Genomic DNA, 16,796 nt, shown 5'->3' with positions numbered 1-16,796 from the left:
CATACATCATACCTACTTTCATTATGTAGACAACAATTGGATGATATTGGACAAAGCGTGGTATAATACCTGATTAGCGGATTGCATGGATCTGAAGGCGACCATGAGGGTTAACATCTCCGCCCACGTGCTCTGCAGCAATCTCATTTGATCATTCAACTGCAAGTCGGTGAAACCTGGAAACAAACAAACAACATATTTATAATAATTTATAATTCATTTAAAAGAAAGACTAACATTCCCGAGTTACGAATAACCTGACAATATTTTAAAATCTCCTACTACCACCACAGTAAGTGAGTTTTGTGATGGAGGACTTAGCCAGCCGAGGAATTGAACACACTATGCCTGGGTGGGACCCAAATGCAATGTCAACTCAGCCACCGACCGGTCAAATATAAATAATATTAACTCCTCAGCCATATCCTGTCAGAAGGTCGGAGTATTTCCGCTTTGCAATAAAATCCAAATAAATGGAATATTTTACAAAAATTAGTTCAATATACAGTTTTTTTGCATTTTTTTCTCCACATTCTCCACAAGGAGATAGAAAAAAGAACCATGTGCCAACAATCAAAAAGCAGAAAAGAAAGCAGTTTAGACACAAAGAAATAGGCGATCCAACATCCCTTTATAATTTCTTATTATTTTACTAATAAGAAAATTATACGTGTGATAAGAAATTATGAGTGAAATGCTGGTTCAACAGGGACTCGTTTACAGGTAAAGTTACACTTATGGATTCATCGGTAGACCCATCTAAGAAGGAAACCATTTTCGTGTTTGAAGTGCAGTTATAAAATCCAAGACGTTCCGGGTGTGGTTTTAATCGAAACTGGGGGGGACTCGCACAAAGATTCAATCTTAAGTTTATATTTTACCTGGAATCTGCTTGGCCCAGCCGATGATGCCCACGAGCTCGCGGTCGTAGAGGTCGCTGAGCAGGCAGAGCAGGTTGTGGGGGGCGGCGGGGGCGGCGGGGCCGGTGCTAGAGGGAGAGGGAGACGCCAGCAGTAGCTCCGGCTCGTACAGGCACAGAACCTCCAGTATCTTGATGTCTGGAACAATACAAATTACTTTATTACTACTAACTACTCAATACTCAGTTCCGACCAAATCTTTGGGAGAATTTGTGTTTTGGATATTAGGCAACAATGTCCAAACTGCTTGTGATACTAGAACCAAAGGTTAAACTTTTTAACTCTTACTTAACCCTTTCCCTAAAACAACTTTTAGCCAAAGAAATTGGCACAAAGCTATACAATGCACTTCCACTGACCATTAGACAGACACAAAATATTCTTGGATCATCGGCCAAGAGAGATCAAACATCAACAATCTTATTATAACTAATTGTTATATTAATCAATAAAAAAATACACACACATATTAAATACTTGTTTTACTTCTAGGCTATTGACGATAGGCAATACGATAGCCATGGACTGGTTGGATGGTTGGTTGCTTACCTTCCAGTGCGGGGCGCTGCTGTGTGTTAAAAGGAGACACGATGGCCATGGACTGCGTGTCTGTATGGCGCCGGTACTTCTGGCGGCCGCCGCGCACGCGGTCCAGCCGCACGCCCTCCTTCAGCATTCCGGTACGCAGGCACTTGCGGAAGCGGCAAGCCTGACAAGCCTTGCGCCGCCGCTTGTTGATCTCGCAGTCATTGGACGCGGGACATGTGTATTCTATGTTTCCTGCAACGAGAGTGAGATCCTTGTGATAATGTATAGCTCATTGGGTTATTGAAGCTTTTTAATGCGGGAAGGTTGGCGAGCGGGTTCTTCGAGAGTGAGCGGAATAGCGACCTAACGAAACATGCGAACGAGCCGAGTTGTTGGTATAGTTCATAACTTTCAATTGGTTTACCTTTTGCTTTAATCCTTGACTTTTGTTGTTGTGTTTAAAAATGTCTTGGCGCCCCATAAAATGTTTTATATTTAAAGATATATTAATTACCTACCAATCTGATGAAAACTCTTCGAGTCACATCCACACCCCCTGAGATATTTCTATAATCAAATCTAGAATCAAGAATCTTTTAAAACAGCTTCATTCTGTTCAATTAATCTTCTCATTTTGTTACATGCTCTTATCTGATTATAACCCTTAAATGTTATTGAAAAACACAAATCTGAAGTGCCACAATTTTTTTATTACAGAAACTGAAATGAAATAAATCTTTATGTGCCGGAGGGTGATCGCATCCCGCTAAGACGTGAATGAATGCACAAATTAGTTTAGTCATGTATTCCAGCAGATTAGATTTGGTTAACTGAGTAAAATTGTGTGGGAAAGGAAGAAGGAGATGAACCAAAAAAACTTTAACAAAATGAGTACACTCAATCATTTTTTTGTCCTCGTGTTTTTCAAATACGTCCTACGATATGTAATTTTCAAAATAAATGCCTCGAGCGCTGGATATTTCCCGGCATTCGGTTTAGGAATCAGCCACGCTCATTCAAAAAAATCATAACTCCGAATGTTAATATGGTAACATATAAACTGATTACATACTGTTATTTAAGAGCAACTAATCCACCTATCGATGGCCTAGCGCGCAGATGTGTTAAGTGTAATTTGAAAATTTAATTTATAAGAATACTCCAGGTGTAGCGCGCGGTATTTGGTCCGATGAACGGATCCGAATACTTTCTCCCTCACACGCATAGCGCCGTCTCGCTCGGCAACATTCAGCTCACCACCCGTACAGCACTACCCTGCCTCAAAGGGTATATCACACTCCTATATGGAGTCAGAGTATCCAGTCTCCTGGTTAAACTAAGCAACAGAACCCTAGTGGTCATTGCCCAGTTAAACCCTCCCCAGTACCAAGTGGAGAGAACCCCCGGGTCCTCCTTGGAAATTCAAGTAACAGCTCCCTCGGGGACATTACTTGTCGGGAAAACCTCAACCCAACTAAGAGACCACGGGTCCTCTGTTGAGATTATTACGCTAAGTGTTTAGTGAGAACGTTACTGATCATTGTTTAAACTCTAAATGACTTTACTTTGTGATACAACTTTCCTGTACTCCGTTTTTTACTATAAGCTGTGAACCCTGTATGTAAGAGAAATAAACTGACCAACGCTGAAAGACTATTTTCTTACAAACACCCTGTCACACAGGTAAATTATAAGATGTAAAGCAATAAAATTAATGTTAATATCTGCCTTTTATCCATTCTAGATGAAATAAGTAACGTAAAATTTCCACTAAACATCTATTTACAAAGTAAGTAATCTTGATAAGGGATTCGGTATATTTCATCGTTTATCCTGTATTTGTAGGTTTATAATTGAACAAGTCGCGGGAATTTCTAAAAAGATTGAAGTAAATTCGAACAAATGGGCTAACTATTTTTAGGCATCCATCGCTCAAGATCTAGAGCGATGAGACCTTAATATCCATCTTTCGACTGGTTAATGAAAATCTGCATTCCATATTTTATATTTTCAATCATTTAACCGGTGGGTTGACCCCCCTCGCTTACCAGCCGTAAATAGCATTTTACGCCCAATGTGCTGACAGTAATTTCGTAATTACTCACTGTTGTTTGGCAAAATTATTTTTGTAAACTGTACTGTCTTATCACATAATATGTTTACGTATTTATAAAATTTTACATTTATTGCATAATTATTCTCCCTAGAATATATCCTGATATTCAGATAAATGATTTTTCATCCTCATTTCATACAAAAAAGTTAAAAATCCATGGTTTTATTATATTTTCGTAAAGCTAAAAAGTGTTCTTCACAATGGATCTAAATAAATATAGAAATATGACATAAACAAATGCTAGAATTTCATTGCAATGTTTCCCCTTTTGCGTTGTACTTTTTCACAGATAAAATATATATGAAGAAACAAAAAGCTAGAATAGTGTTTCCTTGCCAAGCGAATGAAATATATTTTAGTTTACTAGTTGCATAAGGTTAAAAATACCTTAAAATCGAGGCAAGTGGGGTGAGTTCCTAGATTATCCGATACGGATACGCTGGCACGGAACGGTACAAAACGTCAGATATTCGCTAAGGATACTTGGCATGCAAATGATATTTTACTACAAAGCTATGAAAAAAAACTCCAATGTTTGCTTCCACAGGAGAGACAGTGTTCGTTTACGCAGGGATTTAAATATTAAATTACTTAAATGTCATAATGTAAATGATGATGAGGCGGTTACCGATGGATGAATGAAGAATGATAAAATATAAAATTATCTTACTAGTATAATTACCTTGTATAGTCCGCTTGAAAAAAGCCTTGCACGCCTCGCAGGACGCCACGCCGTAGTGGAAACCTGAGGCCACGTCGCCGCACACCAGGCACAGCCGCCGCGGAGCCTCTTCCTCCTTGCCGCTCTCCTGGGAACACAAACAGAGGCGTTAATTTCAACTCCCTTCAGCCTCACAACGTACCTCATAGTCACATCAAGGATGGATTCCCTTCAAGCAGCCATAGCAGTAAGTGTTGTTGGGTCAGTCCGTGCCACAGGCTATCCATGCGGTGAAGAAGAGCTATGAAAGAGTGCACTCGTCCTTCCAGGAAAGTATCCGTAGTTGAAGATAAGCATTATTAGAGGAACCGTTTATTTATGCCATTGGGATGCAGTACGTGTGTACATATCTGAGGCATAGAGAGGTTTGCAAAATGCTATGCAGATATCGCTCTTACCCCTTCCCTTACGGTACTAGAAAATCCCTCGAACTCTGGTGCTATGCATGCAGCGCCTGTACACTAATAATAGTAATAATAAATAAGTGCACTTTTACAATGTCCTCATTTTTAAGTTGGATAAAAATGGATATTTTACATTTATTATTTATGTAAATCATTTTATTAATAGTACAAATAAGGAAAACGGGGAACATCAGCCACGCATGATATACCCATTATAACCAGTAGACCGCCGGCTACCACTGGACCCCTCTCGTTCACTACTGCACCACTCGGAAAGTTATCAATGCACCGCGCAGAAACAGACATACAATTTATTTTTTTTAAATATATTTTATTCATATTTTATACATATACGACGGTGGTCTGACTAGTGAATGTAGTTGGGCATCTTTTGACAGTTACTCACAAAAGTTTCGGCCATTTTGGATGCGCAGTTTTTAGTTGACAGTCTTTTGAGTGAGTCGATGTATGTGTTTTTGTGAAAATGGAAAAAATTGAGTATCGAGCTGTTATTAAATCTTTGTTTTTGTTTTGATTTTGATTTGCATACGCAAATCAAAGATGAATTGGATTCTGTGTATGGGTGGCCGCAAGAACTTGGGAGACGATGAACGTTCGGGACGTCCAAAAACTGCAACTACTGACGATAACATTGCTAAACTTCACCAAATAGTGTTAGACGACCGCCGAATTAAAGTGAGAGAGATAGCAGAGGTTATAAAAATGTCCAAAGAATGTGTCTGTCACATATTAAATCAAGATTTATACATGAGAAAGCTGTCCGCACGTTGGCTGCTGCATTTGCTAACATTAGACCAAAAACGTGTGCGAATGAACATTACCAATGCTCTGTTGGCGTAGTTTAGGCGCAATAAGTCTATATATTACTGTAGATGAAACTTGGATACATCATTATACGCTCGAAACAAAAATACAGTCAAAACAGTGGACTGCAAAGGGGGAAGTACTCTAAAAAGTGAGCATGGAGGACAGAGATTTTCGTCAAATGAGGAGTCAATTTGCGAACAATTATTTTGCAGAGAAAAATGCCGAGTACTATTTGGACGGGTTAGAGAGATGGGAGCATCGCTGGGAGAAGTGTGCAGAGTTACATGGAGACTATGTAGAAAAATAAATAAAAAACTTTTAAAAAAATTTCTTGTCTCATTGTTAGGTCCATTAAAATGTAAATGAAATTTTGCCCGATTAACTGTCCAACCCCAGCTATACAGGGTGTCCGGAAACTCGTAGTACAAGCGGGAAACTGGTGAATCTACATCACATTTGGAGTCGATTTTGTAGTATATTTTTTTTTGATTTGAGCTTTCGTTATCGAGTAAATCGAGTTAGAAGTTGATTTTTTTTTTTTTTTTTGTCAAATTCTTATAAATTATTACTGAAGATCAAAGTACCCAACTAATTAAAACTATTTGAAAGTAAAACAAATGAAGAAACTCGGATTTGAAGCATTATTTTGAAATCACCCTTCATTTAATCCGGTGTAATCATAAAATATTTCTGCTCTGCAGGGTTAAAACATCTGTTGTTCAACCCTAAACACCAGAAAAAACTTTAACCCTAAAACAGCTGAAAAATATGTTTTTTTGTATTTTTTTTTTTTTTGTGAAAATGCTCAAATCAAAAAACTTTATGTTTATTTGGGTTCCCCATGTGGTGTAGATTCTCCAGTTTCCCGCTTGTACTACGAGTTTCCGGAAACCGTGTATAATTCCTACTCATTTTCATTTAAAAAACATCAAAAATTTCATCGGGGACCAAAATTTCATTTACATTTTAATGTCAGGAATCACTTATTAAAGAAAGTCAGGTACGTCCCTTAAGACCCTGTATATACAAGGTGTCCAGGGGTAAAGTGCGCTAACTTCGGGGAGTGGTTCTACACGATAGTACAAGTAATAAAGATAAAAACACTTTCGAAATTCCAACATTTTAAAGTAGTTTTTAGATTAAAAAAAGTTAAATTGTTTGTAAGGGAAAATAAATATTCTTCTATGGAAAAATATTTTTGTATGGGAAAAAGGTTATTTTTTTTGATTAATTCTATTATCATTTAGAATCACCACACAAAGTTAGCGCACTTTACCCCTGGACACCTTGCATATATTTTATTTTTAATTTCGATTTTTCGACAAAACATTTTTAATTATCCAATGAATAAATGTTTTGCTGAGGAATACCTAAATATGGACTCTATGTTTAGTATATTTACAGAGATATTGTAGTAATCACACATCTGCCCTGATATGAACACTGTAATGGTGTCCGAAACGTTGGCTAAATAAAGAGGTTGCGCAACACGTCATAATACCCCAAAAATAAATTGTAATGACTTTAAAAGTGTTCATAATAAATTGCTAATCTAAAATGATTTGTTTTGAGAAAATGGTAATATTTTTTATTTTTATTTAGGCATTTTACAAATGGTAATATTTTCACTATGTACTTCTTCTAAGCCAGGTGTTGATTTCTATTAAATAGGAAATAATCTATTTGTTATAAAAGAGTATGTACCTATAAAAACAACGCTTTTCAATTTGATCAAAACAGTACAATGCAATTTTCCCTCACTGTGGAATACAATATGATGTAATTACTGGAATTAAATAATAATGCAAATGCTCAAGGTCTGCAACCGGGCCTTGGCCTTGTGCCTCCGTCAACAATTACTATATCACTCAAACTATGAGGAAAATGCGTTTTAATTTATAATGCTAAACTTATTTTACACAGAATGTTAATCAAACTAGTGTTGTATAACAAGTGATAATTTATTATTATTATCCATTTCCGGCGAAATAGTTCATTCACTGTGATGAGACATGGCTTCTTGTTGTCATTTTAATAATATTCACCTCACCCCAGCTAAGTCACCAAAGGAAGCAAACCACTTGAGTTCACCTATGGCAGAGGTGTCGGTTACACAATGAATGGTTCTCTGAGGGACGGTACCGATACCCGATACCCGCCTCCCAAGTATGATAGTGTGCAGTGTTGAAAGGAGACTCACTTCTGGCTGCGGAGTGCCGATGGGTTGTGTTGTTGAGGAGCAGAAGTGGCGGTCAGGGCTGGCCGGGGACATGGGGTACTTGGTGTCCTCGGGGCTCTGGCTGTAGTCAATCTGGAAACAACAACAACTTTGAGTGAAATCACGGCCAAACTAAGTACAAGAGTCATCTATTTCAGGTGATGTAAATTACCTTATTTTATAACTAATCCTTCTAAACTAGGGGTAGGATACCTTTTTGGTAGGTCGGAATACTCAATAAAATTATTATAACCTTTATTAAATACTGATTTTGCTTTTTGTTATGTCCCACCTGGCAAGAATTCCTCAAATAACAAAATGGAAAAATGCATGAACAAACGTCATGTTCACAAATGTCTGCAAATAGAAATTTAATGCAAGAATGGTTTCCCTTGAATTGCATCAACGGACAAGTACGTAACTTGAATTTTATGTTACGTTCGGAACACAAGATAGGTTTTAACTTAAGAGTGTTATTTATATTTAATTATATTTACAGGCGGAGCAAGGAAACGGTTTACCTCCGAATTTTGCAACATTTTGTTTGGAACTAAAATTTTATAACTGCGCTCGGAACATGAAAATGGTTTCCTTAGAAATGCGTCAGCAGATAGAAATCTTAAAAGAAAACCTAAAAGAAAACCGCTCTCGCTGATCTAAACAAAATGACAGACATCTTTAGAATATACAAAAATGTAGTTGATATCTCCATTGAATGTGTTCCATAAAACTTCTGCACCGATGCACAGCCAGGAGACATACCAAATTCGTGCTCACTATCTGTAGACATTTGACATTTATTTTCATGAGAATTGATCATTTTTACAACTCATTCTTGGGGTCAACAACTGCTGTGGGATGAGTTGACTTTCCTCTATCATATTCAAGACCACGTCACAATCAGTGAATGAATCACATAGCATGCCAAAATATGGTACAAACTCTGAGGTCTCCCCAATTAGTACACAAGGAAGATATGGCATATAATGAGAGTACTAGTTTATAGAGTAGAGTTTTATAGTAGTACCAGTGAGCGGTCGTGGACGAACGTCCTCTTCCTTCTCTTAGTCTTGTATGAAAACGAATGAGACAGACGATACTAGAATGATAGTGGGACTACTATAGGTTGTTTGGACGGTTGGAAGGTTGGACGGTTTGATGGTTGGATGGTTACCTCATGCTGCAGCACGGTGGTGCCAGGCGAGTACATGTTGGTGGAAGGGGAGCAGGCCTCGGCCTCCTGCTTGACCCGGTGTAGCACCAGCACCCCCTCGGAGCCCTCCGCCGTCCCCGCCCCCGCCCCCGCCCCCGCCCCACCGGTCCCCGCAGCTACCGCGCCCCCGCCTGCCACGGCGCCCGACATAATGGACACCTGCAATCAAACAACAACATACACCTCATTAGTGAATCACTTCAAAATTGGAAACAGCCAATAACATTATTTATAAATATATTTGCAATATAATTGTAATATGCCAAGAGTACTTTTGTCCTGGTGCGACTAGGGGAAATGAGAAAAGTTTTATCCACCGGTGTACACAGCAATCTGGAGCCGATACAGGAATGTAGGATAATAGAAAATGTACAGTACCTTAGTTAGAAATAATCGGTTATAAATAAGAATTCATAGACTTCTTGTAGTAATATTTCGTTTATCTAGTGTAAAACTGTACTAAACGACAATTTTCGTTGTTTTTTATTCTTATATACGGATTCAGTAGAAACGTATGTATTTTTCCCTGAAATCGAAATATTCTTGTATTATATTATTTAAAAAATCAGCTTTATTTATTAGGTACGGGTAAGCTTGGGTAGTAAGGTTTATGCATATTAGATAAGGGTAAGGTTAGGTAGTAAATTTTACGAATATTAGGTACGGGTAAGGTTAGGTAGTAAATTTTACGAATATTAGGTAAGGGGAAGGTTAGGTAGTAAGGTTTACGCATATTAGGTGCGGTAAGGTTTACGCATAGGTACTTTACAGATATCAGATTCTCATTATATTTCTACTTTGTTTTAAACTTTAATTACTTATAAATCTCTCCCTCTGGTCGCATTTTTAGGTGAAACAAATCAGAAAAAAATGCTCTCCCGGACAATTTACTGTTTGTCGTTTAGGACGGTTTTACAATTGATAAAACGATTTTAACAAAAGGTAGTAAATATTTTTATGATTACAATGTAATTTATGAATCATTAGTAAACATTGTTATGATTTACTATGTAATTTATAAATCATTGTGAAAAAACTTGTTGACTAGGTTTAGTACATTCACGAAAAATGCCTTTACAGGTATAATAAGGAATTCCAGTTCCAAAAAAATTATGAAAGTTCACCTTCTAACTTAAATAGTGGTAATTTTTTTAACTGTCGATTTCACAGTTAAAATAATTTTCAAGGTTTGCAGCGCCCTTGAGGTGATTTTGCACAAAAACGGCGCTATACAAATCCACCAAATATTATTATTATTTTCAAAACCCGCCAAAACGATCGAAATCAGACGGGGTATGCTCTTTTATGTTTGGGTGCGCGTGGCGTTATACGTACCTCGATTTTATCCATTTTTAAATGACGATTTATTAATAATAATCGATTTACCATAATATTTTTCACTCAAATTCCTTAGTGCCTCTTTCTAGACTTTAACATTCCCTCCACCGTTATAATACTAATTACCATACTCGGCTATGGCAATAGATGACTGGAAACAATGTTGATTGTCCTGGAAGATTTTAAAATAAGACTTCATGATTTATTTCCATTATGTAAAGCAATAATATCAAACGAGTTTAATGTCGATAAACGCGATGTATTTTTAAAGACTGTGTTCGCTTGCACAGATAAAACTGTGAATCAGCAATAAATGTGTGTAACTCGGAGTAAAAACTTTAAAATTAGACATTTGCGACAGCAGCCTTTAATTCTACTAATAATGCATCTAATTTGGTACTTTATTCTGTTAAGAAACGCCCAGAAAGGTGTTGATATAAGCGATGTAAAAAAAAAAACAATCATTACAATGCCGTTCAAATCTGGGTGTACTCGGAGGCAAATAAAGTCACAAAGTATTATACCATTGTTGTCACAAATAATATCATGAATCATGACGTTCGGTGAACGTTATAATTAATAATGGCGATTCACACAAATAGTATAATTTTCCTTTTGAACACAAACATACCTATTTTAAAAACAACCGTTCATAAAACGTGACATTTGAATAATGACAGTCGTTAAAGCTGTAATGATTAGTCGTAAACTCTGCTTCCAGTTAGTTAGCTCATTCTCTAGATTTTTTTAGATCGCGTCAAGAAAAAACTGCACGAATAATTGCTTCTGTCAGATTCCATACAAAATCAGGATGGCAAAAATAGCACTGCGGTAAAAAAAAACTCCTTTCATGAATAAGGCTTCGTAAGGCGTAACTGTGCCGATTGTTAGCAGCAACAGGTGTGTGTATAGAGTTGCTATGTCTGTAACCTAACTCTAGCTCTAGCCCCCTCGGGCCTGATGTAAATGCAGCGCGTAAGGTTAGGTTAGGTTAGGTTGATAATCTGTCCTGATCCATAGATCCTGACTGGTGCATGCATGTGCATGTGCAGCTCGTATTGGCTGTGGGCTATAAGGCGGTATATATTATATGGCTGCGGAGCTCCGGGGCGCGCGTCTCTGGGTCACGCCACTCACTTTTGTTTTCACATTCTGCTATACTATACTATACTATACTATACCTACTGCCGTACTGTCAGCAGTGGCGGTTCGTGGCCTATCTCATTTGGAGTTCAATCGGATTTAAAAAACGAGAAAACTTATCTCATCGACTGTTCTGTTTTTATATAAAAAAAGTAACGGCTTCAGTAATTAACTTAGTTTAGTAACAACAATGTGTGGTAAAATTTCTTGGTGTTATTATATCATCGCTGCGCACACGGGCTCCTAGTAGATTCCCAAGGTTTGCACGCTCGCACGGTTTACCGCTAAAGCGCCACTAGTATGTTTTGCATTAACTATTTCTTAGGGCAGAAAATACCATAGGCGCTGAATTCATAACGCACACATGGAATTTATTTCGGGGACTCGCTCTCGGGCAGGACCATGCAGACAGCAGACAGGTGGATTGTTAGCACGGAATTTGAATGGTAAAGTTATCATCAAGTTAAACCCGCCACTGACTGCCAGTACTACCACATGTGTTATGTACAGATATAGTGTATACTGGCCGAGGCAGCTGACATACATCCCAGGAGTAGAGGCGGGACCGGTTCGCGCAGGGGACCTCAAATAACCATGCACACGAGAATTACGTTAAATCAACTTTTGTCAGTAAATCATCGAAGAAACTAACGAAAACTTCTCACTTTAAAAAGGTAAATATCTCTAAAACTATTTCTTCTACGGAGATACGTACGTTAAAACGTTTAATTGAGAAATTTAGACGAATTTCTGTCGCCGTATCTCCATAGTTCATTAAATGCATACATTTTAGACATCCCCCTATCTACCTACGTAATATATAATATTCTCGTCATACCGGTGTATTATTTCTGGCCGTATAAGGAAACATAAATATTTCCTGATGGTGGTTGATGAGTGATGATGATGGTATGCAGGAAACGTTGAAAACTGGTCATTTAACAAACTAAACCGTTTTAATTGCAATCACGTAAAACACATCAAAATAAATATACACAGATTGCCAGCGACATAATATAAACATACATATTGTAAATTAATATATAAGTCAATAATAATAATATATAACTACATAGTGATAAAAAAAACAAGCAGTAAATTTTCTGTAAAATCACAAAACTTTATCAAAGTCAGTTTGGCGCGGTTAAAGAAACAATTACGGATCATTTGGGCGGATTCAATCCATTATTAGGTGTCAAACTTTGGGTTGAAAAAAAAAGATTTTTTCTGCATTTGATTACACACATGAAAAAAAATTAACAATTCACTTAAAGACACATTCGTAATAAAAAAATCATGTTTAAAAGACCACAGAAACAAATGATCTACAAAGTAAAGTACGTTCTTGTGTTGTCGTAGCAATCGTAGACAAATCTAGTGCTAGTCAAATTGCCTATCAACAGGCGCCCGCCCTGAGAACGATCGCATAATTGAACCGTTTATTTGAAAACACCTCATTTGAACCCAACCCAATTCTGAGATAATCAATAAAAAACGGTTTACTCTCAAACTATTTAACATTTTACACTTTCGCTTTTGAATTCCGTAGTTTTTGAGCTTTTCGTTTAATTAGTAAAGCCAATAAAAAAATGATCTAAAAAACCAACTTTGTCCTGTTATTTATTTAGAATTAACGGAACAACAAATACACTGTTAGAATGTTTAATTAATATAGCTTAATACTTCGATAGAGACAAATTAAAAACATCAGCTAACATAGCATAAGAGTTACCAATAACAGAGGAACAGAGGTATAATTGTCACAATAATACATAATGGTAGTAACATGAAAGTTAATCCACATGAATATATATATCGTGTGCTGTCTTTATACCAAGTATAAAGATCTAGAGCTTACATAGTATTATTGAAAGCGAAAGAAGATAATTATATTTTTCAAATAAGTTAAGTGATTCAAATTAAATGTAATCAATTTGAAAAGGAGATAATTTTCAATGTTGTCCTCACCCCACGATAAATAAATGTACGATCAACAAGCCTAGTTTTACAGCCTCCGTATCTGGGGTAAGGTATTACAGACGTATGTGATATGTATTATATTATGTAAACAGAATACTGAGCATTTAATGTAATTGGCACATATTATTATCACAGTATTACGTGTGCACGTACAATGTAGGGTAACACACTCACGATCTAGTCTCCAGCCAACCGCGGATATACTCCGATCAGTCCAAGACAACACTCGTACGTACATTAGGTACTGCATCTGAGAGGCCCATAAATATATTAAATGGATTTTATTGCAACTTCGTGACTGTTTTATGCAGATATTATAATAACTATCTCAAGCAACGCCATTACTCGACACATCATTAATTAGATATAGATGTATAATATTACTATATTGTTATAAAAATCACGTGTCACTTTGTTCGTACACGATAATCACCGAAACCGCCCAACCGATTTCAAAGAACTTTTGTCAATATTGGATCCAGCTTGAAATATAATTTTAGACCAGCTAGGTGCCGCTGTTGTCGAGATCTAAAAAAAATTTTTTCAACGAAAATTTTAATTTTTTTCAGAATTGTCATCCAAAAATACAAACAACCACAATTTTTAACTTCCCTATGTATCATACAATATCTCAGTAATTTCGCTTGGGATGAGAACGGCTCAATCTTAACTAATGAATATATTATGAGTAATTCCTAGTACACCTAGTCCGCCATCAATAGGAAACCGTCATCCCACAGCCGCTGTGCCTACATGAGGCACAGGTGGGGACTGAAAGCGTCGGCGGACCATCGAACATGTGATCGAAGAATGCCCACTGCGTTCATTCCCCGGCGGGATCGAAAAGGTCCATAAGGCGACGCCTGAGGCCCTAGACTGGCTCACTGACCAAGATGTTCCCTCTGACCCCCCTCCACCATACGAAAGAAGAAGTAATAATAATAAATAAAAATAATTAAAAAGGAAGAAAGAATGTACGATAGTAAATATACGAGTAATTCAACAACAAAAAACCTTTAGCTGTGGTCAAGTGTTTCTGGTACGAAGAGCAGTTCAAAAGTAAAACGTTAAAAATATTATATTTTTAAAATTTATTTATAAAATACATGGTATTTAATTGACATTTACAATGCATTGATACATTGATAATGAATAAATAATCATAAAAATAAAATGTATGTATCTAATATTACGTGACCAAATAACAAGGATAAAATTGTATGAAAGATTTTAAATAAGCGAATTATTTTATTGCGGATAGCTCGCATTCAAAGTCCCGCGGAATTTAGGTTCCCTCTCTTCCCTCTTCTCTCTCCCTCGGTCCTCTGACCACCTCCCCTTGTCCGGCAGCGGCGTGATAATTTATGATAAAAAATTCCAGCAGACAAGCGCGTGACCCTGAACTTGAACACAAATAACAGCGATGTGCAAAACACTACCAACACACACAAACAAGCACAATGCATACACCACACACGACAAGCCACACCAATACGTGTTGGTGTTGGTAATGCACCGATATGCAGTAAGCGAGTGCACACAGTCACAATGCGTTTGTTCGTAGCCATACAATGTCTTTTTTCTTACAAAGTCTAACAATGTTTTTTTATATATTTTAGCGTCCAACGGTCAATGCATCTGAAGGCTTGCAATAGAGAGCGATGGGATAAAACTTTAAGTATTTCCTTTGTTTGAACGCTAATAATAATAATAATAATGACTGGATTATTTGTATAGCGCCGTTTTCGTGAGAAAATCACCCTCCTTATTTAGCCAACGTTGCATCATTCAACATAATTCTAAAAGAAAATAAATACATAGTGGCAAATAATAAATGTGGCAAATAAAGATTTAGGAAAATTACGTTAATGAAGTTATGTGAGCATTTTTATTCATGAGACACCGTGAGGTACCGTCTAGAGCCAGTGAGACTATAGCATCCCAAATTGAGGTACGTTGTAAGGTGAAGAGGAAGAGGAAGGTGGGGATGTACCTGGCTATTCAAATCTGGCCACCAAACACGGCCAACGCTATATCAAACACCGTTCCAACGATGATATGATTTTTCAATGATTTCAATGAATGGTGGTCTTACACCAGGGCGATACTGATAGTATCCTCCACTCTGGAACGTGCCGCAAGTATACTATAATAACACAAATTAATCACATCAAGTTTACTTGCGCACGCCGGGATTTGAACCCTATATGGACGCGACATCCAGCTTATTAGTCCAGAGCCTTACCCCTCGACCACGGATGCCGTCATATTACAAATTTCAAATAAACTCAAACGTTTGGAGAAAATATATTTATATTTAGTATACGTAAGTATTAAATTAATATTATTCATAATAAAGGGTTATCGCATTACATATTATAAAATTAATTAAGTTGTTTCGATTCAATGTCCACATTTTGACGGGGTTTAAAGAATAATATAGGAGTTAAATAAAAGTATAGAAGTTAAAGAATAATACAGGAATCAAAGAATATTATAGGAATTAAATAATAATATAAGAATTAAAGAATATTATAGAAATAAAAAAGAATGTAGGAATTACAGAATATTATGGGAATTAAAGAATAAAATAGGAATTAAAGAATATTATAGGAATTAAAGAATAATATAGGCCTTGAAGAATAATATAGGAACTAAAGAATATATTTAATATATACTAAATATTATATTTTGCAAAATATGTGTGTATTAATGTAACCCATATGATCTATATTAAAATAATTAAAAAATATATACATATAAAAATATGTCTATATTTTTATATATAGGAGTTAAAGAATAATATAGGAATTAAAGAAAAATATTGGAATTAAAGAATAATACAGGAGTTACAGAATAATACATAGGAGTTAAAAATAATATAGGAATTAAGAATAATATAGGACCTATCTCTTCTCCATCTCCATCACCTCCTTACTACCTTCAGCCTCGCTACATACCCCAATAGAGGATGCCATAGTCACTGGCTCCTGACGGTTGGGAGCAGTTGGGACGTTTGTGCGGTTTTCACAATATTTGCCGCAATTCGCGTTTCCTTTGTAGTTTTTAAATTATTGTTTCTTGAATAACGAAGTTTCAAAATAAGTCTCTTTTCTTTTCCATATATTTTCTATTTTTTTTTTTTTTTTTTTTTATATTTACTCCACACAGGAGGCCCTGAAGAAAATAATTTCCCTCAGGGCCTATGTCATCTTTTATCTATTAAAGAGAAAGGGGCGAAAATAACATTGTATACACATCTACGAGCAGAGCTGCAGCTCCCAAGTCGAGTGAAGTATTTTTATCACAAAAAGGGCAAAGAAGACGAATGAAATTAGATTATTTTGGTAAGAATGATTTTAGCCTTAACATGAAAACTAAACATTT

At 36.5% G+C, this 16,796-nt stretch overlaps 1 protein-coding gene across 3 annotated transcripts in view; it reads right to left on the bottom strand.

Annotated features, from left to right (window-relative positions):
• Nucleotides 1–16,796, bottom strand: part of ERR (estrogen-related receptor) — a 151,763-nt gene that overhangs the window by 12,954 nt on the left and 122,013 nt on the right. For all 3 annotated transcript variants that reach the window (XM_089641242.1, XM_089641240.1, XM_089641241.1), the window contains exons 2-7: nt 8,910–9,107; nt 7,718–7,828; nt 4,247–4,373; nt 1,470–1,700; nt 882–1,058; nt 70–176 (exon numbers count right to left, since the gene is read on the bottom strand). In XM_089641242.1, the coding sequence (XP_089497368.1) occupies nt 70–176; nt 882–1,058; nt 1,470–1,700; nt 4,247–4,373; nt 7,718–7,828; nt 8,910–9,098 (942 nt within the window). In that variant the 5' untranslated portion in view covers nt 9,099–9,107. The remainder of the gene's footprint in view (nt 1–69; nt 177–881; nt 1,059–1,469; nt 1,701–4,246; nt 4,374–7,717; nt 7,829–8,909; nt 9,108–16,796) is intronic.

Source organism: Hesperophylax consimilis, chromosome 16 (genome assembly GCF_061612785.1).
Source record: "Hesperophylax consimilis isolate HC1 chromosome 16, BYU_Hcon_1.0, whole genome shotgun sequence".
Classification (NCBI taxonomy): Eukaryota; Metazoa; Arthropoda; class Insecta; order Trichoptera; family Limnephilidae; genus Hesperophylax; species Hesperophylax consimilis.
The sequence above is the reverse complement of the archived record's forward strand: the minus strand, read 5'-3'. Positions and strand labels throughout refer to the sequence as shown.